Consider the following 20,660-nt stretch of genomic DNA (forward strand, 5'->3'; position numbering starts at 1 on the left):
GGTCTGCTGTTTCTTCTTTTTCAACCGACGGATAAAAATGCCTTTACATGAAAGAGACTCTGGTGTCACTAAGGCTTGGGGGTAACTTGTTGTTACTCTTGCAACAAGACGTCATCAGTTGGGTAAAACTATCCTGTTTCACAATGGTTTCTGTTTCTGTTACATATGAAGAGGATTTCAAGAGAACCGCTTGCACCAGCCTGCTGCGGTATGTGGTCGAGACAAATAGATTGAAAAGAGACCGAGCAGAAGCCAAAGAACAAAGTGCCAAAAGAGGTGACCGTGAACGTAAAAGTCAACGATGCTTTTCCACGATTTGTATCGTAGGATTGAGGAGAGTCTAGTGATCAGACATAGATGTTGATTCTGTTTGTAGGATTTCACGCTCCATACAGTCGACTGGTGGCTCCTGAGATTATTGACACGGCCTTACGGGTGTGTCAAGAGTTCCTCAGTGGTTTGAATCATGCAGACATCGATGTGCCTGCAGAAACTCCCCCCTCAGTGGATGAACAGCAGTGGGCAAATTTTCTACAAGAATACTACATGATTGTTCAGTAAGTGCATCCATTCAACACTTTGACGGTTTGTTATACAGACCTCATTATATATCCTAAATACGTGTACGCATATGTAGAATCCATTTGGACTAGGGATGAGATTATTGGTTATTTTCATGTTCAGAACAGGACTAATAGAAACACACACTGTCAGCTTCAGTTGACTACATAAATACAAACCCAATGAAATAACATGTTGCATTTTGAATTGTAATTACAAACCGTTTGTAGGAAAGACGCAGTGATCAGTGGCAGCAGTGCGTTTGTGGATTGCTGCAAAGCCATGCTGGCCAAACTGCAGGAGGTTTGTCCTCAGCTGGATACCGACGGCCTGAATAACATCTGGATCATCAAACCCGGTGCGAAGTCGAGAGGAAGAGGTGAGGCCTGCTGTCCACACTTTCTATTGTCACATTACATTCATTGTGCTTCATAAAACATAAATGTTTGTGATAATATTTGACAATTTATACAAGATTTTTATAGGATTATTGGAGGTCAATATATTGTGTTATGAGCTCGTTCATATTTTGTTTTATATCCATGGCAAAGCGACAACAGTTTTAGTTTTATATGGAGGAATATTAAGTAAATTGCTGCTGTGATGGGGTTTTTTTTAGTCTCACTTTGGTGTTATCTGTTTTTTTACCACTTCACCCCAACTTCATTCATCATTAGGCATAATATGTATGAATCGCCTGGAGGAGATTTTATCTCTGGTGAAGCCTGACAGAGCTGTGCCGAACGAAAATAAGTGGGTGGTTCAGAAATACATAGAGCGCCCCCTCTTGATCCATGGAACAAAGTTTGACCTTCGGCAGTGGTTCCTCGTCACAGACTGGAATCCTCTGACTGTGTGGTTCTACAAGGAGTGCTACCTGCGGTTTTCAACTCAGCCCTACTCAACAAAAACTCTGGACAGGTCAGTCAAACATTAAGACAATAAGAAGAAAAAAAAATCATTTTAAAACTTTTGCTCAACTTTCAAAATTACAAGTAAAAATTTGCACGTAAGCCCGAATAATTTCAGGTCTTATTTCATCTGCATTTCTTTCCCCAGCTCAGTTCACCTGTGCAACAACTCCATCCAGAAGCACTTTCAGGCATCTCATGACCGTCACCCCGGCGTGCCTGAAGACAATATGTGGTCTTGCTCTCAGTTCAGGTCTTTCCTGCAGCAGCGGGGCCGCGGATCAGAGTGGGAGTCAGTGGTGGTTCCAGGCATGCAGCAAGCACTAGTCCATGCTCTGCAGACCACCCAGGACCTGGTGGAGCCCCGGAGGGCAAGCTTTGAGCTTTATGGAGCTGATTTTATGTTGGGCAGAGATCTGAGGCCTTGGCTTCTGGAGATAAATGCCAGTCCGACGATGGCCTGCTCCACGCCGGTGACTGCGAGGCTCTGCCCCGCGGTGCAAGTGGACACTCTGAGAGTTGTTCTCGACCGTCAGACTGATCCCACTGCCTGCACTGGAGGCTTCCAGCTTATCTACAAGCAGGTCAAACTACCTCCTTGATTTTCAAATTTTTTTTTCCTAAATATTTCAATAATAATTGAGATGATTTATTTAGTTTGTTTTTCCCACTTTGTTGTTGCCAGGCTGCAGTTGACGTTCCTCAGTATGTTGGAGTGACCTTGCTAGTGAAAGGAGCACCTGTAAGGCAACCCAAAGCTTTTCTTCCAAAACAAACCATTTGTAACATACCTTTGAACGCCCAGTTTTCCTCAGACCAATCCTCTTTAGAAAAATGTAAAGTAAGACATGAATCAGGTCAGAAGCCGGAAAAGGTCTCTTCTATTAACCCGTCAGGCAAGGTGAACCAAGAGAAGAAGAAAGCCCTGACAACAACAACAACAACAGCAACAACTCCAAAGAGAGAAGATGAGATGAAAACAAATATTCAGGGCATCTCTGGTGATAGCAGGTCCTGTCGCCGTCTGATATATGAACGGGCCAACAAACCCCGGAGAAAAGCTGCTTCCTGTCTTCATGACAACCGGTCAACACTGGTGCCAAGAACTCTTTCCTTCTCCTTCAGTCGTCCTCACCGCCAGCCAGAGGGGGGACAGCGATCAAACGCTGCTCATGGATCCTCCACATGCAAATCTTTCCTTCCGCCGACAACTTTTGAACCCCAACACAAGACGAGTTCCCGGACATTCGTTTCACTCCAGGGTCGCCTTCCGAGCTTGGACGCCCATTGCTTGCAACCAGATGTTGTGGCTGGAACTGCAGTCCCTCGTCATTCTCATCCCAGCAGTCACAGGCGTCGGTCTTTCTTCCGCTCTGTGAAGAACACTAACAGATGCAAAGGAGAATACACAGGGAACCGTAAACATGAGGCAAGAGAATGGAGAGCAGCGCGACGTGTTGAATCGAGTCTTTCAACTTAGTCTGTCATTTTTGAGCCAATAAACAACCGGGGATCAGCACCAGTGCCCCATGAGTCTGAACAGGATAAGATGGATGGATGGATTTAATGAGCTCGTCAACTATGGAATCTGAATTTGATGTCGGTATTGCTGCCCTCCAGCAGGTGGCAGTAAAAGATTAATGATTAAACACCGTTCAGGCAAATAATTTGCAGAAGCCAGCCACATTGTGAGAATGCAACTTCTGCTTAATCAGAGGCTTTGAGTTTCTGTATAAGGAACACAAATGTCAGCATTCATGAAAGCAAGATAACAAGCACAACTTTTTGAATTAAGTGTATTGATGCACAAACAACACAGGTCCCAATATTTCCTTTTTCTTCTTCGATTGACATTTATTCAGTTTAGTGTGTTGGTTCACTCTGAAAGGAAAGAATAGAATAAATAAACAATTTGAGTTTTAAAATGACGTCATGGAATCAATTTATAAACCAAAATGCAATCTCTGCTTTTGACTCATTAAAGTGACCCCCCTTTGCCTGAACACAGTCATCGCTTTCTACCATCAACCTGGTGGGGTTTAAGTCTGGAGACCGTGTTGGACGCTCCATGTTTGGAAGTTTACCAACTTTTTTTCCAAACATAGTTTTGGCATAGCTTGGAGTTTTATTTGGGGTGATTAGCTTGCTGTAGGATGAACTCATGACCAACCTGTTTTGATTCAAGGTGCTTCTCTCTCTCTCTGTGTGCAAGTCACCTGCCCTGGAGCCACACAAAAACAGCTCCAGACCATGACACAGTCGGTGTCACACTGTGACGTCAAACTAAAGAAAGGCAGGCGTGACAAATGTGGAGTTAAAGCATTTACTATTGACTCGCAATATAAGTGTCTACCCTGTGAGATGGATGGTGACAAGATGCAGGCGGTTCCCAGCCGTTTAGGCTCGTGTGTTTACTTGTTTTTGTGTCAGTGGGCACAGACACTTCACCAGCAGGAGAGCCGGGCTGCAGCTCCTCCATTACATAAGTGTTCCCCGTGACGTGAATGTTTTGTTAATGCAAATTAACTACATCTGATCAGTTTAGAATGTTTTCACACATTCTCCGTCTCTCTCTCTCTCTCTCTCTCTTACACATCCAGTCAGACCAAGTTTCCACGGGAAAAATACTTTATTAATACACTTATTTCATGTATATCAACAATTATAGACAAAAATATGTACATCAAACATCTTTCATGTAGGTCCTAAAATATAAAATCTCAAGTACCTCTTTCTATAGAAAACTAGTCTTCTGGTAAAACTTTTACATTCACTTCTCCCCTCTTGCTCCTTTGACTCCAGTATTCATACATAGTACAGAGAAAAAAAACAAAAAAACATCTGAGATTTATCAGCTTTTCACAAGTAAAAGGCAACAGCAAGCACAAACACCGGGTTTGACTTGAGCAGAAACAGATGTTGCGTATGCAGATCAGGTCCCGCACAGTGCTACAGTATGTACACAGTTTCTGAGTACACAAAGTATACATTACCCACACTCTGCCCTTCTTCTGTCTCTGGGCGGACAGAGTGCAAGAACAGGTATCAAAAATAGAAATGTACAAGAAGTCTATCAACAATAATTACAGAAAATCCATCTCAACTGTCTGTCATTGAAGAAAAAAAAAAGACTTCTCATTCAGTGGTGGCCTGCATTTTCATCTATCAAAGGTCAGGCCCTTATCTGTACACAGTTGAGGAAATCCTTGCATTTTATGGCGCCGGTCTTCATAGTGTCTGGTAAAAAGGGCTTTTTCAGTAATCTTAATGGTGAGCGAAGGAGACAGGCAACAAACTTTGGGTGACATTACTGCTAACATTTGGTGCAAAAGTTTTCTAAAGTTACAAGATGGCTTTCCTTTACCACAACGGCTACAAGTGAGATGCATGAGTGTCGTCAGCATTTGCACTTCAACAGCAGCATCTAGAACATTTCTTTCTTTACATTCAACCAGGTGCATGTATGTGCAAAGCAGGTCCAGGTTCTATGATACATTTGTATTGAGGAATACCACTGAGCAATGAACATTCAACCAGAGCTTTGCATTCCCCTTTCAAACGGACGAATGTGCCCGCCTCGATTTCCTTGATCATTTCTGAGTCCTCTTTTTGTGTCTTGGAGGAAGAGTAGATGGACGATTATGGAACAGCTCAGTCATGTTTTCTATACTACAATGGATTCTGCATCTGGGTAGTAGAAAAGGACAATGTCCTTTCCTCTTCTCCCATCTCAGTCTTTGGTTTCTAGGTTGAGGGGTGGTACCTGCTTTAATGCCTGTAGAAGGGCGGGAGAGTCCATGGGGGACTGGGAAATTCCTGGAGCTGGAGAGCCTCCTCTTGGAGACAATACTAGTTGAGGTGGAGGTGGTCTTTCGCTGGGCATGGCAGGCGACGAGCCTCCCATACCTGGGTAGAGCATAGGCACAGCTCCTGGGTACCAGCACTTCTCCAGCATTGGCAGGTAAGCTGCAGCAGAGGGTGGAATGAGGTAGAAAGGCATGCAGAGCGGGTGTGAAGGTGGAGGTGGATGGTTCGGGGACACACTCATGTAACTGCTGTAACCGCTGGAGGATGATGACGCTGATGATTCTCCGCCCGAAAGCAGCTCGTCCTCGGACGACTCCACCCGGGGGCGCTTGTGGCGCGGCTCGTCGTCTTCCTGCTTGATGCTGGAGCTCTCCCTATCAGACAGAGGTCGCTTCATTTGGCTCCCCTGATTGTAATAATCGGGACGTCCTTGTGCCGCTCCGGATTCATGTTTCTCCAGCTCTCCCCCATAGCCACTGTCTGTGTCTGTGTCACTGCCACTCTGCTCGCTGCTTGTTGGAGCGTACACCCGCTGGATGACAGGAACACAGTTCCTCCCATAGCCCTCGCTGGGCTTCGGGGGCAAACTGGGAGGCATCTCCTTATGAGGCTGGTGCTGGTGGTAGGTCGGGATCTCCTCGGGCCGCGGGCTGAGGGGAGTACGGGGTCGTATCGGATTTGGCAGCACTTCTGCAGCTACTTTGTGAAGGTGACTGATGACGTGGGATGGAGTGAAGTCTCCATCAGTGTCATGGTTGGCCAGATATTGAAGAATCTCCTTGGCACACATGTGGAAGCCAGAGCGAAACAGCTCCTCTGACTTCTCCTGGCTGACAGGTGGCTGCTCTATAAACACACACACCCACAAAATATAGAGGTTAGAAGTTGTTCATTTGTATCAACACTAATCCTAAATGTCCCTAATTTGTCTACAATTTTGCATGATCTTGGTATTAAACCTTTATTTGAATAATGTTCTTTCAACAATGACATTTTTTTTTCTACATGAACATTTATGTGCGTGCTCACCTATTTGCATGCCATTCTGCAGCGCGAGGATCTTCTGTTGCTGTTGCTCCAGAAGAGAAGTGAGGGCTTTCACATGCTTGAGCGTGAGCTCGAGAACCACAGCCTTCTCCAGATGGCCGAGAGTCTGAGGGAGACACACTCAGTCAGCACATCCTCTCCTCTTGCGTAACACAGTAACTTATGAGTGCAGCCCACGTAAACAGGATCAGTGACACATGATCAAATTTAGCAACACATCAGCATTAACACAATCATTAAAGAAACTTAAATATACAATATGCTTTAAATCATATATTGAATGGTTAATAGGGGTCCTGGTGTGAAAATTGCATAATAACTTCCATTATATATATATATATATATATATATATATATATATATATATATATATATATATATTTTTTTTTGTGTGGCAAAACTGAAGGGCGCTCTCTTTAGCGTGGGCTGGTGACGCACTCGGCTCGGGTGTAGTACCACCAAACGGCCACTGGATGGCGCGTGCCACTCAAGACAGTGAATCCCCTCATCCCTCCCAGCCATAGGATGAACTTACCGTGAGTTTCAGGTGTTCGGGTAATAAATCTTTCAGCTGCGCAATGCACTCGTTTATCCGATCACGTCTTTTCTTCTCGATCAGCCTGTGAGGCAGCTTGTAGGTTTCCTGCAGGATCAAATAAAATAAAGGATCGTTACGCGAGTTGATTTGGTTGGAGTGCGCATGGTTCCTCATGATCTGAGGCAGTTACACCGATCAGGAGGAATCCAGGAGTTATGTCAGCAGAAATTAGGTCAACCATTTATGGTACCACTGAGCCGGTCTAAAGCCGCCCCCGTAGTTTACACGCTTTGAGCTCTAGAATAACATTTTACCAAGTCAGGAAAATAAAAAACAAAAAAATGACAAAACAACAACAAACCTTGCTCTCTTCTCCTCTCTTCATCCCTCGTCTTGGTTTATAAACATACATTGGGAAATCCATTCTGAAGAGAAAGACGTTTGAGAAATTAGGTAACAGTTTTAGAAAAGTAGACAATTCAGAATAAGTGATGTAAGGAATTAGGAATGAAAAACAAACAAACGAGGAGAGTTTGCAAAGTGTTGCTTACCCCTGCACGTCTGACAGGTCCGCCTGGTGTTTGGACAGAGGAGGTGGCTGCCCGCTCGGGATTCGCTCCATTCTTTGTACTCCACTTATCTCCAGCTACTTTCTCCAATTCAGTCACAAGTAACTGCGCATTTATTGATTTACGTGCTTTTTAGGTGGGTGGAAGAAAAAAACAAATACCAGTTTCGGTGAAAGCACCAAAAAGAGAAAAAATAAAAATCTTCACAAAATTGTGAAAGCGCTTTACTGAATTGTCATCTCAAACACAATTCTACCTGGAGTAAAATCTTGTTTTGATCGTGGAGATTGTTTGAAATTAGTCCTTCCGACGTCCTACGACCGCAGGAGGAAGTCAACCCTCTCGATGGCGCGTTGGGAAAGTGGGGGAGGACAGAGGGACGACTTAAATAAACCCTCTGACTCTCCGCTCAGCCTGACCTGCCTCTGTCACCGGAGGCTCACGTGTTAAGCGGCGCTGTATCCCCGCTCGAGGGACGGCCCACTTTGTACAGATAAGGCGCGTCAGTGGGCGGGCGGCCCGCGTGCGTCAGAGCGGAGGGCGGCGCGTGGCCGATCCCGTGTACCACCACGCTGAAGTGTATGGAAACAACGTTGCGCGCGCGGCGCGCGGGGAACGTGCTTGGCAGCGCACCAGTGCAGGAGTTCCTCACGGGCCCGGGGCTTGTTCAAGTGACACTGCCAGTGCAGCCAGTCAGGGCGATGTGGAGACGCACAAAGGAGACAATGCACAGCAGCACAGCGAAATGAACCCCAAAAATTAAATAAATAATTAAAAAAAACAAAAAAAACCCAAAACAAACAAAAACACAGACGTTATCCTCAAATGGCACATCTCCAGTACAGTGGCTGAGTAGTGTTTTCATAGTTACATACATTTAGTCCGACTCAAGCACTACAGAATAGAACAACAAAATAATAGTAGGAATAATAATAGTAAGAACGCATAGTAGTAATACAAATCATAGTTGTCATAACAGCCTGGTGTTTGACGTTCAGAAGCAACAACAATAAATGTAGTGACAATGTCTATTTTGTTGTTGTACATGTGCAGGGGTGTTGGTGTGTGTCAACCGTGCGGTCACGGTGTGAGAAACACGTGCACCTGCGCCCGGACTCCTCCGTGAGGTCCGTGTTTGTTGTCAGGAGGCGGTGCCGGGTGTCACGTTGATCTCCTCATGGCCCCGGGAGGCTGCGGAGCGTGCAGGGCACATCGTCACCCTGCAGCTCATCCAGCAGCACACGGCGGCTGCACCTGTCTGCAGCAGGCCAGCAGCACACAGCACAGGAGGAAACCCCTCCTTCACAACACACATCTTCATTTCTGACAAAGACATCACAATATTTGTTTGCAGTTATTTATGTAAATAGCAGGGATACATTTTGGCCACGTTTGTATTAGTGGGTTCCTCTAATAGTTACGAAAAAAATTCACATGATAAAACTGAAAGCCTGTCAAGGTGAATCAACTGATCGACATTATTGAACTCGCACAACCTCTTCTGCTCCCTTTAGCTTTTAGATTTCATCCCAGTACACACCCCTGAACCTAGCAACCCCTCGTTTTTGTGCAAATTCCTTCTTGTAAAGATTTTGACATTTATTGATTTCACACCTTCTGGCAAGCCAGTTGAGACGAATGGACCTACATAAATGCTGCAATAAGCAACTTCCCTGACACACCATAGAGGCTTTTTGAACTTGAGACATGCTTAGATGTTTTTAATCAATTTATTTATTTATTTTTAAAGTTTGACAACACAATATTCACTGGGGTGAAATAACACAAAAATAAAATCTAAAATAGCAGATGTCAGTTGCTTTGTTGACCTTAAAAGTATCATTTGAGACTTTGTTTGGCACTACATATTAAACAAAACCTTGATTTAATAGATGTTGTGACAAATAAGAAGTGAGAGTCTTTATCCCCATCTCAAACTCCCAAAAGCTCACCTCCAGTTCCCACAAAACAGAGAATGATTAGTGATGCTTCCTTTAGGATAGATTTGACAAGAGGAACTGTATTACTTTGTAATTAACCAATGAACATTACACAGGTCACAGTCGCTCAATGACAATGTGGCGATTTGTAAAACTGTGGAAAAGACTGAAAAAAGACATATGTCAAATGGTGAAAGAAGGAGTATGTGGTGGAGGGTCTGAGTTCTCTGGTTCTCCACAGTCCAAAAGGTTTAAAAGGTTAACTAGTTTATTGGTAATTGTTAATGCATTTCTTTTCTTTTGTATGTGATTATTTGTCTCTTCGTGGTTATAGATTAAGAGACTGGTCTCACACACTCTCATTCACGCCTATATGAGCAATTTAGAGTCACCAGTTAACCTCACAGTGATGTTGTTGGACTGTGGGGAGAAACCTGAGTACAAAGTGAAAAAAAACAACAAAAAACATACACAGGAAGACAATGTGAGATCACAGAAATCCCTCTGGGACATTCTATGAAGAGAAAGTGCTAACCACTCCACATCTGCGCAGCCCATGCATGCTCTTTCTATAGTATGACAAAGTCCTGAGAGGTCAAATTGAATTACCTGTGTATGTGCGAGCTTCCTCATGCAGGGCGGTTTTAAGATAAGCACACGTCCTCATTATTAGATAATATATAACAGAGAATTCATTACATGACGGTTCCCAAATTGCACTTATCTACATGACACCTCACTCACCTATAACCTTAACACACCAGGAGGTTCCAAAGAGTTCATGACTTTGTATTACAAAAAAAAAGTAAAGCAATGGTTTTAAACTTATTTGAAAAGGTGAAAAATGCATTAATTTTAGATTTAATACACATAAACAGAAATATTACAAACCCCTCTCATGATATTATTTTTGATTTCAGCTTATAAAGCATGAAAATATGTTTTCAAGTTCTAACAGATGTTGTACATAACATTTTAACTGAAGGCCATAGTTATCGAGTTTAAAATGGAATAGAATTTTTTTGTTTTTATATTATCAGTACAGTAAAAAAGTAAACTTTTCCCAAAAAAAAAGCACAGTAGTGAAAATAATCGCCCTCCGTTTCCTGAAGTGTTTCTTCTAATTTTCCCCTCCACCTCCATACTGACACATCAACTGAGTATTTCACACACTTGTTTATTGAAATGGCTTCCAACAATGGAACGTACAGTTCAGACACAAACCATGTATCAGGATAAACACATTATTTAGGTCAAGCAGCACTCCAAGTGACACCTGTCATGTGCACTCAGACAGTCAAACAACCATCTTCATGTAAATGTTTTGCAAAGTGACGAACCGAAAACTGCATGTATTATTTGTGCGCTACAGAAAATCTCAGTGCTCTGGACTAAATGAATAGACAAAGGATTAAATAATTCAGTGCAGACAAAATGAAAACCGGTACAAAGTGGGTCCCGAAATTGATATAGGTTGGCGTTTCTAAACTGTCCTGAAACACAAGATGAATATAGGGTGAAATAATTAGGAGTCCTCTCCAATAATTTATGTTATTTTACTTTAAAGAGAAAAAGAATTTAATCGGTCACATTTATTTATCTCGACATTGAATAAGCTTCAAGAGGTTTATTATTATCATTTTTTTTTTTTTTTTAATCTGAAATGTCCTAGAACAAACAGGACCTCAATCTGAGATTACAAATAACTGAAAAGGATAACAAATATTTGTCCTCAAAAAGTACAAAATAAAATAAAGCTGAGTTTTACAAAAATGGTGAAGACGTCTTCATAGTGTAGTTTAAATTCATATTTAAATAAAGGATAAATCATTTCATCATTTCAAATATAAAAGCAAAGATAATTTCCCAAAAATAATTCATCCGTACTTAAAGATTGCATATTATAAAGCATTCATATTGCTGTCAGATGAAAGCAGAAATATTAAATAACGTGTCGCATGATTCAAACAAAACCTTCAAAGTCCACGTGTGACCTGAGACTGCTGGTGCAACGCCGAGGATTAAAACCTCGACACAAGGCCACGTCCTCAGGAACAATGACTGAACTTTGGCATGCTGGCAGAACGCAGAAGGCATTCAGTGTCGTAAAGCTGAAGTCAGTGTGCTCATCTGAACTTGAAGGACTTCTCCACGAGGCACTTGGTGCGCACTCCCATCCACACGACAACATCACTTTCACGTCAAAAAGGACTGTGCCTGCCGGACGAAGGAACACCGCGGCAGCGTCTGCTGTGGAGTAAAGTCAGACACTCGACCCACCGGAGCGGTCAAGGCGGACACGTTTTCTCATTTTCACGTCGAACATGTGGTTCCCCCCCCCACCGTTCACAGGGTGACACCGGCCTCAGAGAGCCTCAGGCAGGCTGCTGGGGGTTGATGTTCATGTGAGGCTGGTGCCCAAGCAGTCCAATACGTTGTTTCTGTTTCCTCTGCTCTGTCATCTGCACAAGGAAACAAACAAGATACGTTTCAACTTGTTGCCTTAATGTGGTTCATATGCCTCCTGTGGAGCTTTTGACACTAGTTGTGCTGAACAATGGTTTTATTTGGTCTTTTTATGTTTCTACTATACAAGGACACAGTGAGGGTGAGGCACATCCAAACATGACACATTCCTGTCATTGTCTTGGTGACAAACGAAGCTTTCGCACAACCATAGACATTAACATCAAACAATGCAAAATACATAACTAGTTACACTGCGAAATGCTGCAATATGACTTAACAGTGTTTTTATTCCAGATTAAGTCCTTTTGTTCTGGACTGATGAGCAGTGAGAATGTTTAATTGAATGAGAAACGGTCATTCAACAGAGTTAGTCAGACATAAAACAATAACAGATTATTGACCAAAAAAACAACTGTATTTCCACAATAAAGTGAATAAGATTTGGACTGAACTCATCCGAGTTTGAGTGCCGTACTTTGTGGGCTTACATGGGAATAAAAACTTTGCCGTTGCTCTGTGAAAATAGATGCCAAGAATAGAAAATTGGAAGGCAGCGTGCTGCAGAACAGTGGAGTGAATATACTGTTGAGTTACATCACAAACCTGCTCTTTGAGTTCAGTCAGCTGTCCGGACAAGTTTGCCACCAGCCGCATGGTTGACTCCAGCTTCTCTTGCAGGTTCCGGATTTCATTTTGCTCTCCCTCCGCGTCGCTGCTCACCAGCGACATGGCTCGCATCCGAGGAAACCAGTCCAAGTTGTGCTCCTGTTGAGGAAAAACAAAAAGTTGGTGGTAACTGTAATTGTAACTGGATTGTTGTTTTTTTTTTTAGTAACCAAGCTGGAACTGCTTTACTTGGTTTTGCTTCCCCACAAGGAAAACGGAGCTTGAATGTATGAGAATTCGCCCTTCCGTAGGTTTTCGGCCTTGAACACACACATTCTATATGTTTCTCATTTGTTTGCACTACTCATTTTGTGGCATCGATGTCAGCCAATTTGTGGGAAGAGGAACAACCAAGGTAAAAACTCAGATGTGAGTCAGTCCGTGCCTGTTTGAGGTAAATTTCCCACAGAGATCAATTCTTCTATGATATCGTGCAGCATAGTTGTCACCGGTGCTTCCCGAAACATTTGGCCTCCAGCGTCACGCCTGCCCCGAGAGGAAGTGGTATGTGTGTGTGTTCAAGGTGTGTCTGCAATGTTTGCTTACCTTGATCATCTCAGCCACGTAGCTCTCGGGTCCAGTGTATTCTGTGGAGTCTTTCACCTTCACCAGGACGATGAAGAACAGGTAGTGCCACATGTTGTGCTCCTCTTTGATGTGCTCCTCGAATGTCACCGTCTTATTGTCGAACTTGTCACGCTCCAAACCTGTGATGGGGGCAGTAGCACAACAAAACAGGAGAACTTTGAGAGCAATGTCAATTCAATTCAATTCAACTTTATTTATATAGCACCAAATACAACACAGTCACTCCTGGGTGCTTTTAACAGAGAAAAGAGAAAAACCCAATGGACCCAATGTCGGGTCAACAATGTTTTAGGTGAGAAATAAACTTGAGCAAAGTGCTGGAAAATCCTGATCCAAGCAGTAATTCCTTTTTTTTTTTTTAAAATACTAGCTTTATCAGGGAGGTACATTTGTCTCATTGTAAACTAAAAATATTAACTGCATTGGATATTAAAATATAGGAAAAGAACTGGTGTGCTAATTATTGAAAAATGTACATTTAAACACATTCAATACGACATATTTATTGTACTTTTTATGAATACTATGTTGTCTAGTGTGACGGTAGTACTCTGACGTGGAGGCACTTTGGAGAAAACCAGAAATATGTGCAAGTTTGATCAATTTTAGACTGCTTTACGAGAGATTCGATTGTTTTGGATTTTAACAACTGGTCCTAGTAAGAATACTGATTGTAATGGCATATCGTTTTAATGACTATAACAACTTTAACTATATAAATATCCTTCACTTTCCCACAAGCTTACATGACACAGCAATGGCATTTCATTAATATTGGGAAACTTAAATAATATCTGTTTATTCTCTTGATATAATCCTAAATTAGATCCAAGATGTTGGAATTGGCCCTTGGGGAAGCAAATCATTCTTTACTGCACATAAACGTGACGTTTCAGGACCACGGCAGTGTGTCTGTTGTCATGCTACTCAGTTTGAAACTGGTGATCACACCGAATGATGGGATTAAACATAAAATGTATTTTATACGCTCACAATCGTTCATGCCATTACATAAGGACTGTTACACAAACACAATTACACATACATGACAAAATTTGAAGCAGATAGCACACACTAAAAGTCAATTAGGAATCCATCTTTACAATTGTCCAGTTTGATGGGAAAAGCTATCTATTGCTATGATGGCAGATCATGACTTGGGTGTTGAATTAGCTTTTGGCACACACAAGTTGTTGTGCCTGCTGTTGTTAAACATTGACGGGATAGTGTTATGCCCTCAAACACAAACTGGTAAATGGAACGTAAAAGCAATATTTGGTTGCTTAAAAAGACAAACCATTTCACTGAAAAGACTGCAATTATTTCTACAGAATCAGACATGAATGACTAATTATAATTTCCTGTGTGCATTGTGCACATTTGTGTCGTCTGTTAACTAATTTTCCTGCCTATGAAAAATCACGCGCCTGATGTTAAATGCTTGGAAGCTTTGGGACTTTTAATTGAGAGTGCTTACACGCGCGTCTTCTGATTGCATATTGATGCTTGACAATGCGACTCGTGCAAATTTAGAAGCTTTTAGGGTTGGATTTAGAGAAGCAGAACCACTTAAAGGCTCGAAGAGTGTAAATGTGGATGTTACCGAGTGTAACATAAAAGGATAGTTCAGAATCTACACTTCTTCTTTGGTAGCTCAATTTCTATAATCACCACAGTCGATCATCTGCTTCCATTTCAAAAGTTCAGCTACTGTTACACAGACCATCCTCGTGAATCTTTTTCTCATCCTGCCATCTCCAACCTCCTTTGTCTTATATGCCCCCCCCCCCCCCCCTTCACAAATCCATATCATCTCAACTTGGCCTCTCCAGCTCTGCTTCATCTCTAATTAATACATTTTGTTTGATTTGTATTTACTCAACAAGAGCGAAATCATCCAGCTTTCTTTTTTTTTTTTTTATATTAAATTATGATGTTATGTAACCTTTTTTTTTGCAAAAGCTGGAGGAGGGTATGTTCCATTGGAAATGAGCATGAATGAACAAAATGAATTCAGCAACAGGTAAAAAAAAAAGAAGTCATTCTTGTAACCGGAAATTCATGACGCGAATTGATGAAAAGCTGAAAAACTAATGCAAGGCTGAGAGAGAGATCAATGGTTTGTGGGTATCGGCTCCTAATCTTTGCATCTGCTGTTCTCTCGGGGTCCTTGTGGAAACCATAGAGACAGCAGCTCCTCCTGTGGCCTGGCCTTATTTAACATGAGTGAGTCAGAGCTGATGGCGGGCTGGGTGACATAATACTGTTCCCATTCCATATGCTTACCACTTGTCCTGATTCCTGACCCAACATACGCACACACATGCTGCGCATACAGCATGTACTGCTGGATTCATTTACATTGCGGAGCGGTCACACACATACTGCAGAGCTGTGTGTTTATTCGGAGACGTGCACACGCACACGAATCGCAAACGCATAGAGTCATGTCGGGATGATATGATGCCGCTAGAAGGGGCAAAGGTTGGGTCGCTGTTGAAACTGCTTGAAACGTATGGCAAAGAAATGGTGTGAGTGAGTGGGGGGGGGGGAGAGAGAGAGAGAGAGAGAGAGAGAGAGAGAGAGAGAGAGAGAGAGAGAGAGAGAGAGAGAGAGAGAGAGAGAGAGAGAGAGAGAGAGAGAGAGAGAGAGAGAGAGAGAGAGAGAGAGAGAGAGAGAGAGAGAGAGAGAGAGAGAGAGAGAGAGAGTGAGAGAGAGAGAGAGAGAGAGAGAGAGAGAGAGAGCGAGGGAGATGTCTGTGCTTGTGAGACAGACATGAATTATGGAGGCGAGAAGAGCAGTGGCAGGAAGCCCTCATGAGTCAGCCTTCTTTGGAACAACAGCAAAGTGAAAATGGGGGAGGAGGAAGGTGAAATGGGTGGGGGTGGCTGGTGGTGGTGGGGGTGGGGGGGTGTAGATATGCAACATGGTAGATACCCCTTCACAGACTTTTCTTGGAAACTAGAAATTTTCTTCCGAGGGGAATTTGGGATTAACGAAATGACATTAGATATATTGTGGAAAAGCTGTGATGACGCACCGTCTTACCAGACTGGCGGGACGCACTCATGATTACACGATTCATCACAATACAAGCAGGATGTTCGCCAGGTAGAAAAGGTAGTGCTACCGAAAATAAAAAAATAATTATATACCTTCTTCAAATGGCATGTAATGTCTTCCTTCTTGGAACTGGAGCTAATTATTGTAATTTTTGCTTCCCCACCTCTGGATTTTTTTTTTAAATATATGGGTTCAACTAATAAACCAGAAGTTATTTAGCCGCCGGGTTTCTGTAACGAATCGACGCCGAAACATCTGAGCAGCCTCACCACAGATGAAGCAGGTCGTCTTCAGGACTTCTTCTTTCTTCTGTTTTTCACTCCTCAGGTCAGCAAAGGTGTCGATGATTACACCAAAGATGAGATTGAGCACGATGATGATGACCATGAAGAAGAACAGCAGGTCATAAATAACTCTGGCTGCAAACAGAGGCTCCTGGGTGACATGCAGGAGACAGGATCGTATTTACATAAGGAACATTTTGAAAATTAAAATCATAGTAGTCGCTAACCTGGTTCTTAAAACAGACCAGAAATAAGAGCACACTGAAGGAGAGGGAAATAAAAAGGAAACCATGTCCCAAATACATGTGTGACCCAAAAATCAAGTCAAGTTACATAAACAGCTGCTTTGGGTGAGACAACTTATTTAAAATGTTTAAAACCTTGACCGTCATTGATGCACGAGCAACATACCGTGGTTATGAGCCGGTCAGTTGAATAAGGCCTCACTTGGATACAGTGATCAGAGTCATTGACTCATTGGGCATTTTTACTTAATCTTCCCGTCAACAGACGCCGCCAGTGTAATACAACCATCACAGTACAAGAACAGGTTTCCAGCTTTTGAGAAAATGGCAGGCTCAAACGTATTCAGTGACTGACGGTGTCTATTATTCAGTATTTCTCTTCCGCAGGAGCAGAAAAGTTTTGGCCCCAACTTGATTTCTGATTTGAATACGTGAAGCAGCAGACATTCACATCCTCTTTTGACATCACTAACAGTTAAGAAAGAATTTCAGTGGAAATCTATTTTGGGGTTTAATTCTCAGATTGGGCGGAGGCAGTGCAGCTGTAAGGAAACATTGCGAAACCTCCAAGCTCTGGAAATGAAAACAAGTTCAAAGCACGATGGGCTCGCAGCCAGCTCACATGACTGGCTCTGCAGCTGTGGGCGCTGCACTCCCTCAGACCAGACGCACCGACGCACACGTGCACATGCGCACACCCTCACGTACGCACAGAGAGACACCCATACGTGGCCGTGGGCTGAGAGAGGAGTTTTTTTAGTACCTCTTTGGAGGGCTTACGGAGAACATCGCCTACACCCCCTCCACTCCTCAGGCCGTGACTCAGCACGGTAACAATACACATGAGCAAAGAGTCGCACGTCCGCTCCATGTCACTGTCCTCCTCGCCGTCATTTCCAACATCTGAAAACACAAAGAGAAAACTCACCTAAGAATCTAATACATTTATAAATTCTGCAGTATTGTTTGTTTTTTTCTTTATACTAAACAAATGGCTGTAAAGTATATTTACTTAAATTAAGCATATTATATTAAAACAATTGAATTAACATTTACTGAAATCCCCATAAAATACCCAATACACATTATATAAAGTATATGTGAATTTTTTTCATACCGAAAAGATTCATTTCTTATTGAAGTGGCGAGACATCAAATGCTAGTAAACTGAGTATTTACTGTGCAATTCTGATTCTGTAAGCATTACGATTATACACATTTATCTACCGTAATATGATTATATTATAATAACCGGAATGGCGAATAGCACTTTTACTTCTATTCATACAGCATAACTAATCAATACACTGCAGAGGCAACACTGTAATCTAATTCAATTAAACTTTGGTCTTGTGTCATAATATCTCCATGCGTTTGAGACATATTGACTTAATATGTTTATTAACAATGTAGAGCACTTCTGAGAAATTCTACAAATACAACAACCAGTTTTTCAAAATACTCTAACAATATACAGCCATTTGTGTTTAGAGGAACAGTCAGATATGTAGTCATTTTGGGAAGAAAAGATATCATCTGGTGTTTTATCATAAATATCCTTGACTGAGTTGCAGAACTTGAGATCTGTGTGAACAATGTTTACATGTCCGGATTCACAGTGTGAGGGCTGCTCGTCAAAGCAAAAATGTTTTTCATTTTCGCTGGAGAGCTTGAAAGAAGCAAATGATTAACTTTTGTAAATGGGTCATCTGATCAGACAAGTTTCTGTCAAAGTAACTTTTTTTTTTTACAGAGCCCTATCAAAAGAAGATTTGTTGCATTGGAAAATCTCTAAATCATAAAGCCTGGATGACACAGTTTCTTTCTATTGGGTTTGATTTTTGCCACATTATCCATATTTCTTTGTTAGGGCTGACACTGAGCTGAAGGAGCCTCATTATCTTCTTTGATAGCAATGGAAAAATAAAGTGTTGGTTTGTAGGCCATATTTCTGACAGTATTGTGGATCATGATTGCAAACCAAAGACAAAACTGAGAAATATGTTTCTGTAGAAGAGGAGTCCGTGTTAACCTATTTAGTCACAATGGCACCAAATGGCTCAGCGACTCAGGGACGCTCACAAACTGGTGTTACACGAGGGTCAACAAGGTCACATGTGAATCGCTCAGGTCAAGTGAAAGTTATGATACTCGGAGGAGTCACAAGAATTAAAGCAGAAACCTGCAGAACACAAGGAAGCAGGCCAAAGTGTATGGGATGTCCCATTTTCTATTCATGCACTCTGGTCTGATAAATAGGTTCTGAGCATTTTTTCCCCACTTTCCTTCTTAATGAACTCTTGTTCATTTTGATATACGAGTTTTGTTGCAGTATTTTGTTTAGTGTTCCGAGCTCTAATTAGTCCATTCAGGCTGATTTTCAGGCCCTGCATTTGTTTGTCATCTTCACAAAAATACTTTTTACTACAACATTTAACCCATATAAAAGAACATAAAAACTGCAAATGATTAAAGACCTTTAGGCGTGACAAGGTAATTTAATGGTTAGTGTTGTAAGCAGTCCTGGTTCGTGGTGTTTGCCTTCTTTTTCTAGGGCAGTCGAGATTCTTCAGATAATTCAAAGACACACTTATTCAATTATTTGGTGACACGAAGTTTACCATGGGTGTAAATTCTGCTTGTGGCTCTGATGAACTTGACCACTTCTGCAGAATGTATCTCGTTTTGTCCAATGCCAGGTAAGAAGATGGATACATGGATGAAATGCAACATTTTTCACTATTCAGTTACCTTCCTGCAGGGCACTTGTGGTGCAATTCTCATCATTATCTTCTCGACAAATTTTTGCAGCTAGAAACTCGCCGGCCAGACTGGCTCCATTTTCTAGAAAGTAAAATGAATCAGCATATATGTTATTAAATACATTTGAGAAATAACTGAAATGATATAAAGTACTATGCACCTTTTTTGGGGGGGGCATGCCTGAGAGAAATCCCGCTCTCTCCCAATACCTTATGTAGGTCAAACATTTTTCAAAACATACAGTATATATAACTATAGCCTGTTCTCACTCATGGTTGTGTTGGGGATCCGATCCACCTCGAGGATGAAATCATCTTTGAAGAAGATGTAGCCCACAATGGAGAACAGGTAGACGAGAATAAGTGCAAGAACCGCGGTGAGCACGATAGAGCGCCCGTTACGAGTCACACTCTTGATTACATTCAGTAAAGTCTCTTCTCGGTACACCAGGTCAAAGAGCTGCAGAAACACAGCAAGCAACACACAGTTAGGGGGCAGTAAGAGATAGAAGGGGAGAACAAATGGTTTGCATATTCTGTGTATGATGGATGTCCTAATCATTTTCCACTGATGTTGAATTTATAGTCGCCGAATATATGCCTGGTGTGTTTCTCTCACCAGCAGACTATAGAAAAAGACATGGCCAAACACCCCCAGACAGCAGATGATGAGGTAGATGAGATGGTAGAGGAACTCAAAGTCCAGCACCATGGCACTGTAGCCTCGGGTGAAGGTGCCGCGATTACCAACAAAACTTGTGAGGAAGATGATTTTATTGCAAACCTGGAACACAAAATGAGACTCTCGTTAAAAACTGGAGTGCAAGAACATGAATAGTTTTAATACTTTTGGTTGAGGTGTGTGTGTGTGTATATATATATATATATATATATATATATATATATATATATATATATATATATATATATATATATATATGTATATGTATATGTAGTGAAGTATTGATGGATGGATGGAGAAACAACAAAAAGAAAAGGAAGGTCGGTGAGAACGCTTATTGATACAGTGAAGGAGAAAACAGAGGTGAATTGTATGATGAAGGAAAATAAAGATATAACGGAAGAATACGACCCGCTGTGGCTACCCTGAATGATAAAATTCATTAGAATCGATCGAAAGAACAATCCCTTCTGCTGAGGCCAGATAATAATAGTATTTACAGCAGTATAGTGGAGGTGATGGTTAAGC

At 42.0% G+C, this 20,660-nt stretch overlaps 3 protein-coding genes across 3 annotated transcripts in view; 1 reads left to right on the forward strand and 2 right to left on the reverse strand.

Moving 5' to 3' along the window:
- The window catches only part of ttll3 (tubulin tyrosine ligase-like family, member 3), a gene marked incomplete at its 3' end in the record, with an annotated part of 3,469 nt that extends 618 nt beyond the window's left edge, over nt 1-2,851 (forward strand). The window contains exons 4-11 of the mRNA XM_080495443.1: nt 1; nt 172-288; nt 377-557; nt 792-940; nt 1,239-1,482; nt 1,621-2,056; nt 2,158-2,254; nt 2,598-2,851. The exon at nt 1 is cut by the window's left edge and continues 114 nt beyond it. Coding sequence (XP_080351569.1) covers nt 1; nt 172-288; nt 377-557; nt 792-940; nt 1,239-1,482; nt 1,621-2,056; nt 2,158-2,254; nt 2,598-2,851 — 1,479 coding nt within the window. The remainder of the gene's footprint in view (nt 2-171; nt 289-376; nt 558-791; nt 941-1,238; nt 1,483-1,620; nt 2,057-2,157; nt 2,255-2,597) is intronic.
- A 2,243-nt stretch (nt 2,852-5,094) lies between these two features.
- Nucleotides 5,095-7,833, reverse strand: LOC308128969 (class E basic helix-loop-helix protein 40-like). The gene is made up of 5 exons (XM_080494695.1): nt 7,416-7,833; nt 7,226-7,289; nt 6,862-6,969; nt 6,309-6,432; nt 5,095-6,125 (listed from the first exon to the last, which is right to left on the reverse strand). Exons 1-5 carry the CDS (start codon nt 7,484-7,486, stop codon nt 5,203-5,205), a joined length of 1,290 nt encoding a protein of 429 aa, XP_080350821.1. The 5' UTR covers nt 7,487-7,833; the 3' UTR covers nt 5,095-5,202.
- Nucleotides 7,834-10,534: 2,701 nt separating this feature from the next.
- The window catches only part of LOC308129042 (inositol 1,4,5-trisphosphate-gated calcium channel ITPR1-like), a 64,913-nt gene continuing 54,787 nt past the window's right edge, over nt 10,535-20,660 (reverse strand). The window contains 8 exon segments of the mRNA XM_080494794.1: nt 10,535-11,835; nt 12,446-12,607; nt 13,055-13,215; nt 16,429-16,594; nt 17,452-17,591; nt 19,440-19,532; nt 19,721-19,910; nt 20,070-20,234. Of these exon segments, the coding sequence (XP_080350920.1) occupies nt 11,749-11,835; nt 12,446-12,607; nt 13,055-13,215; nt 16,429-16,594; nt 17,452-17,591; nt 19,440-19,532; nt 19,721-19,910; nt 20,070-20,234 (1,164 nt within the window). The 3' untranslated portion in view covers nt 10,535-11,748.

Source organism: Blennius ocellaris (assembly GCF_963422515.1).
Source record: "Blennius ocellaris genome assembly, chromosome: 4".
In the NCBI taxonomy this organism is placed as follows: domain Eukaryota; kingdom Metazoa; phylum Chordata; class Actinopteri; order Blenniiformes; family Blenniidae; genus Blennius; species Blennius ocellaris.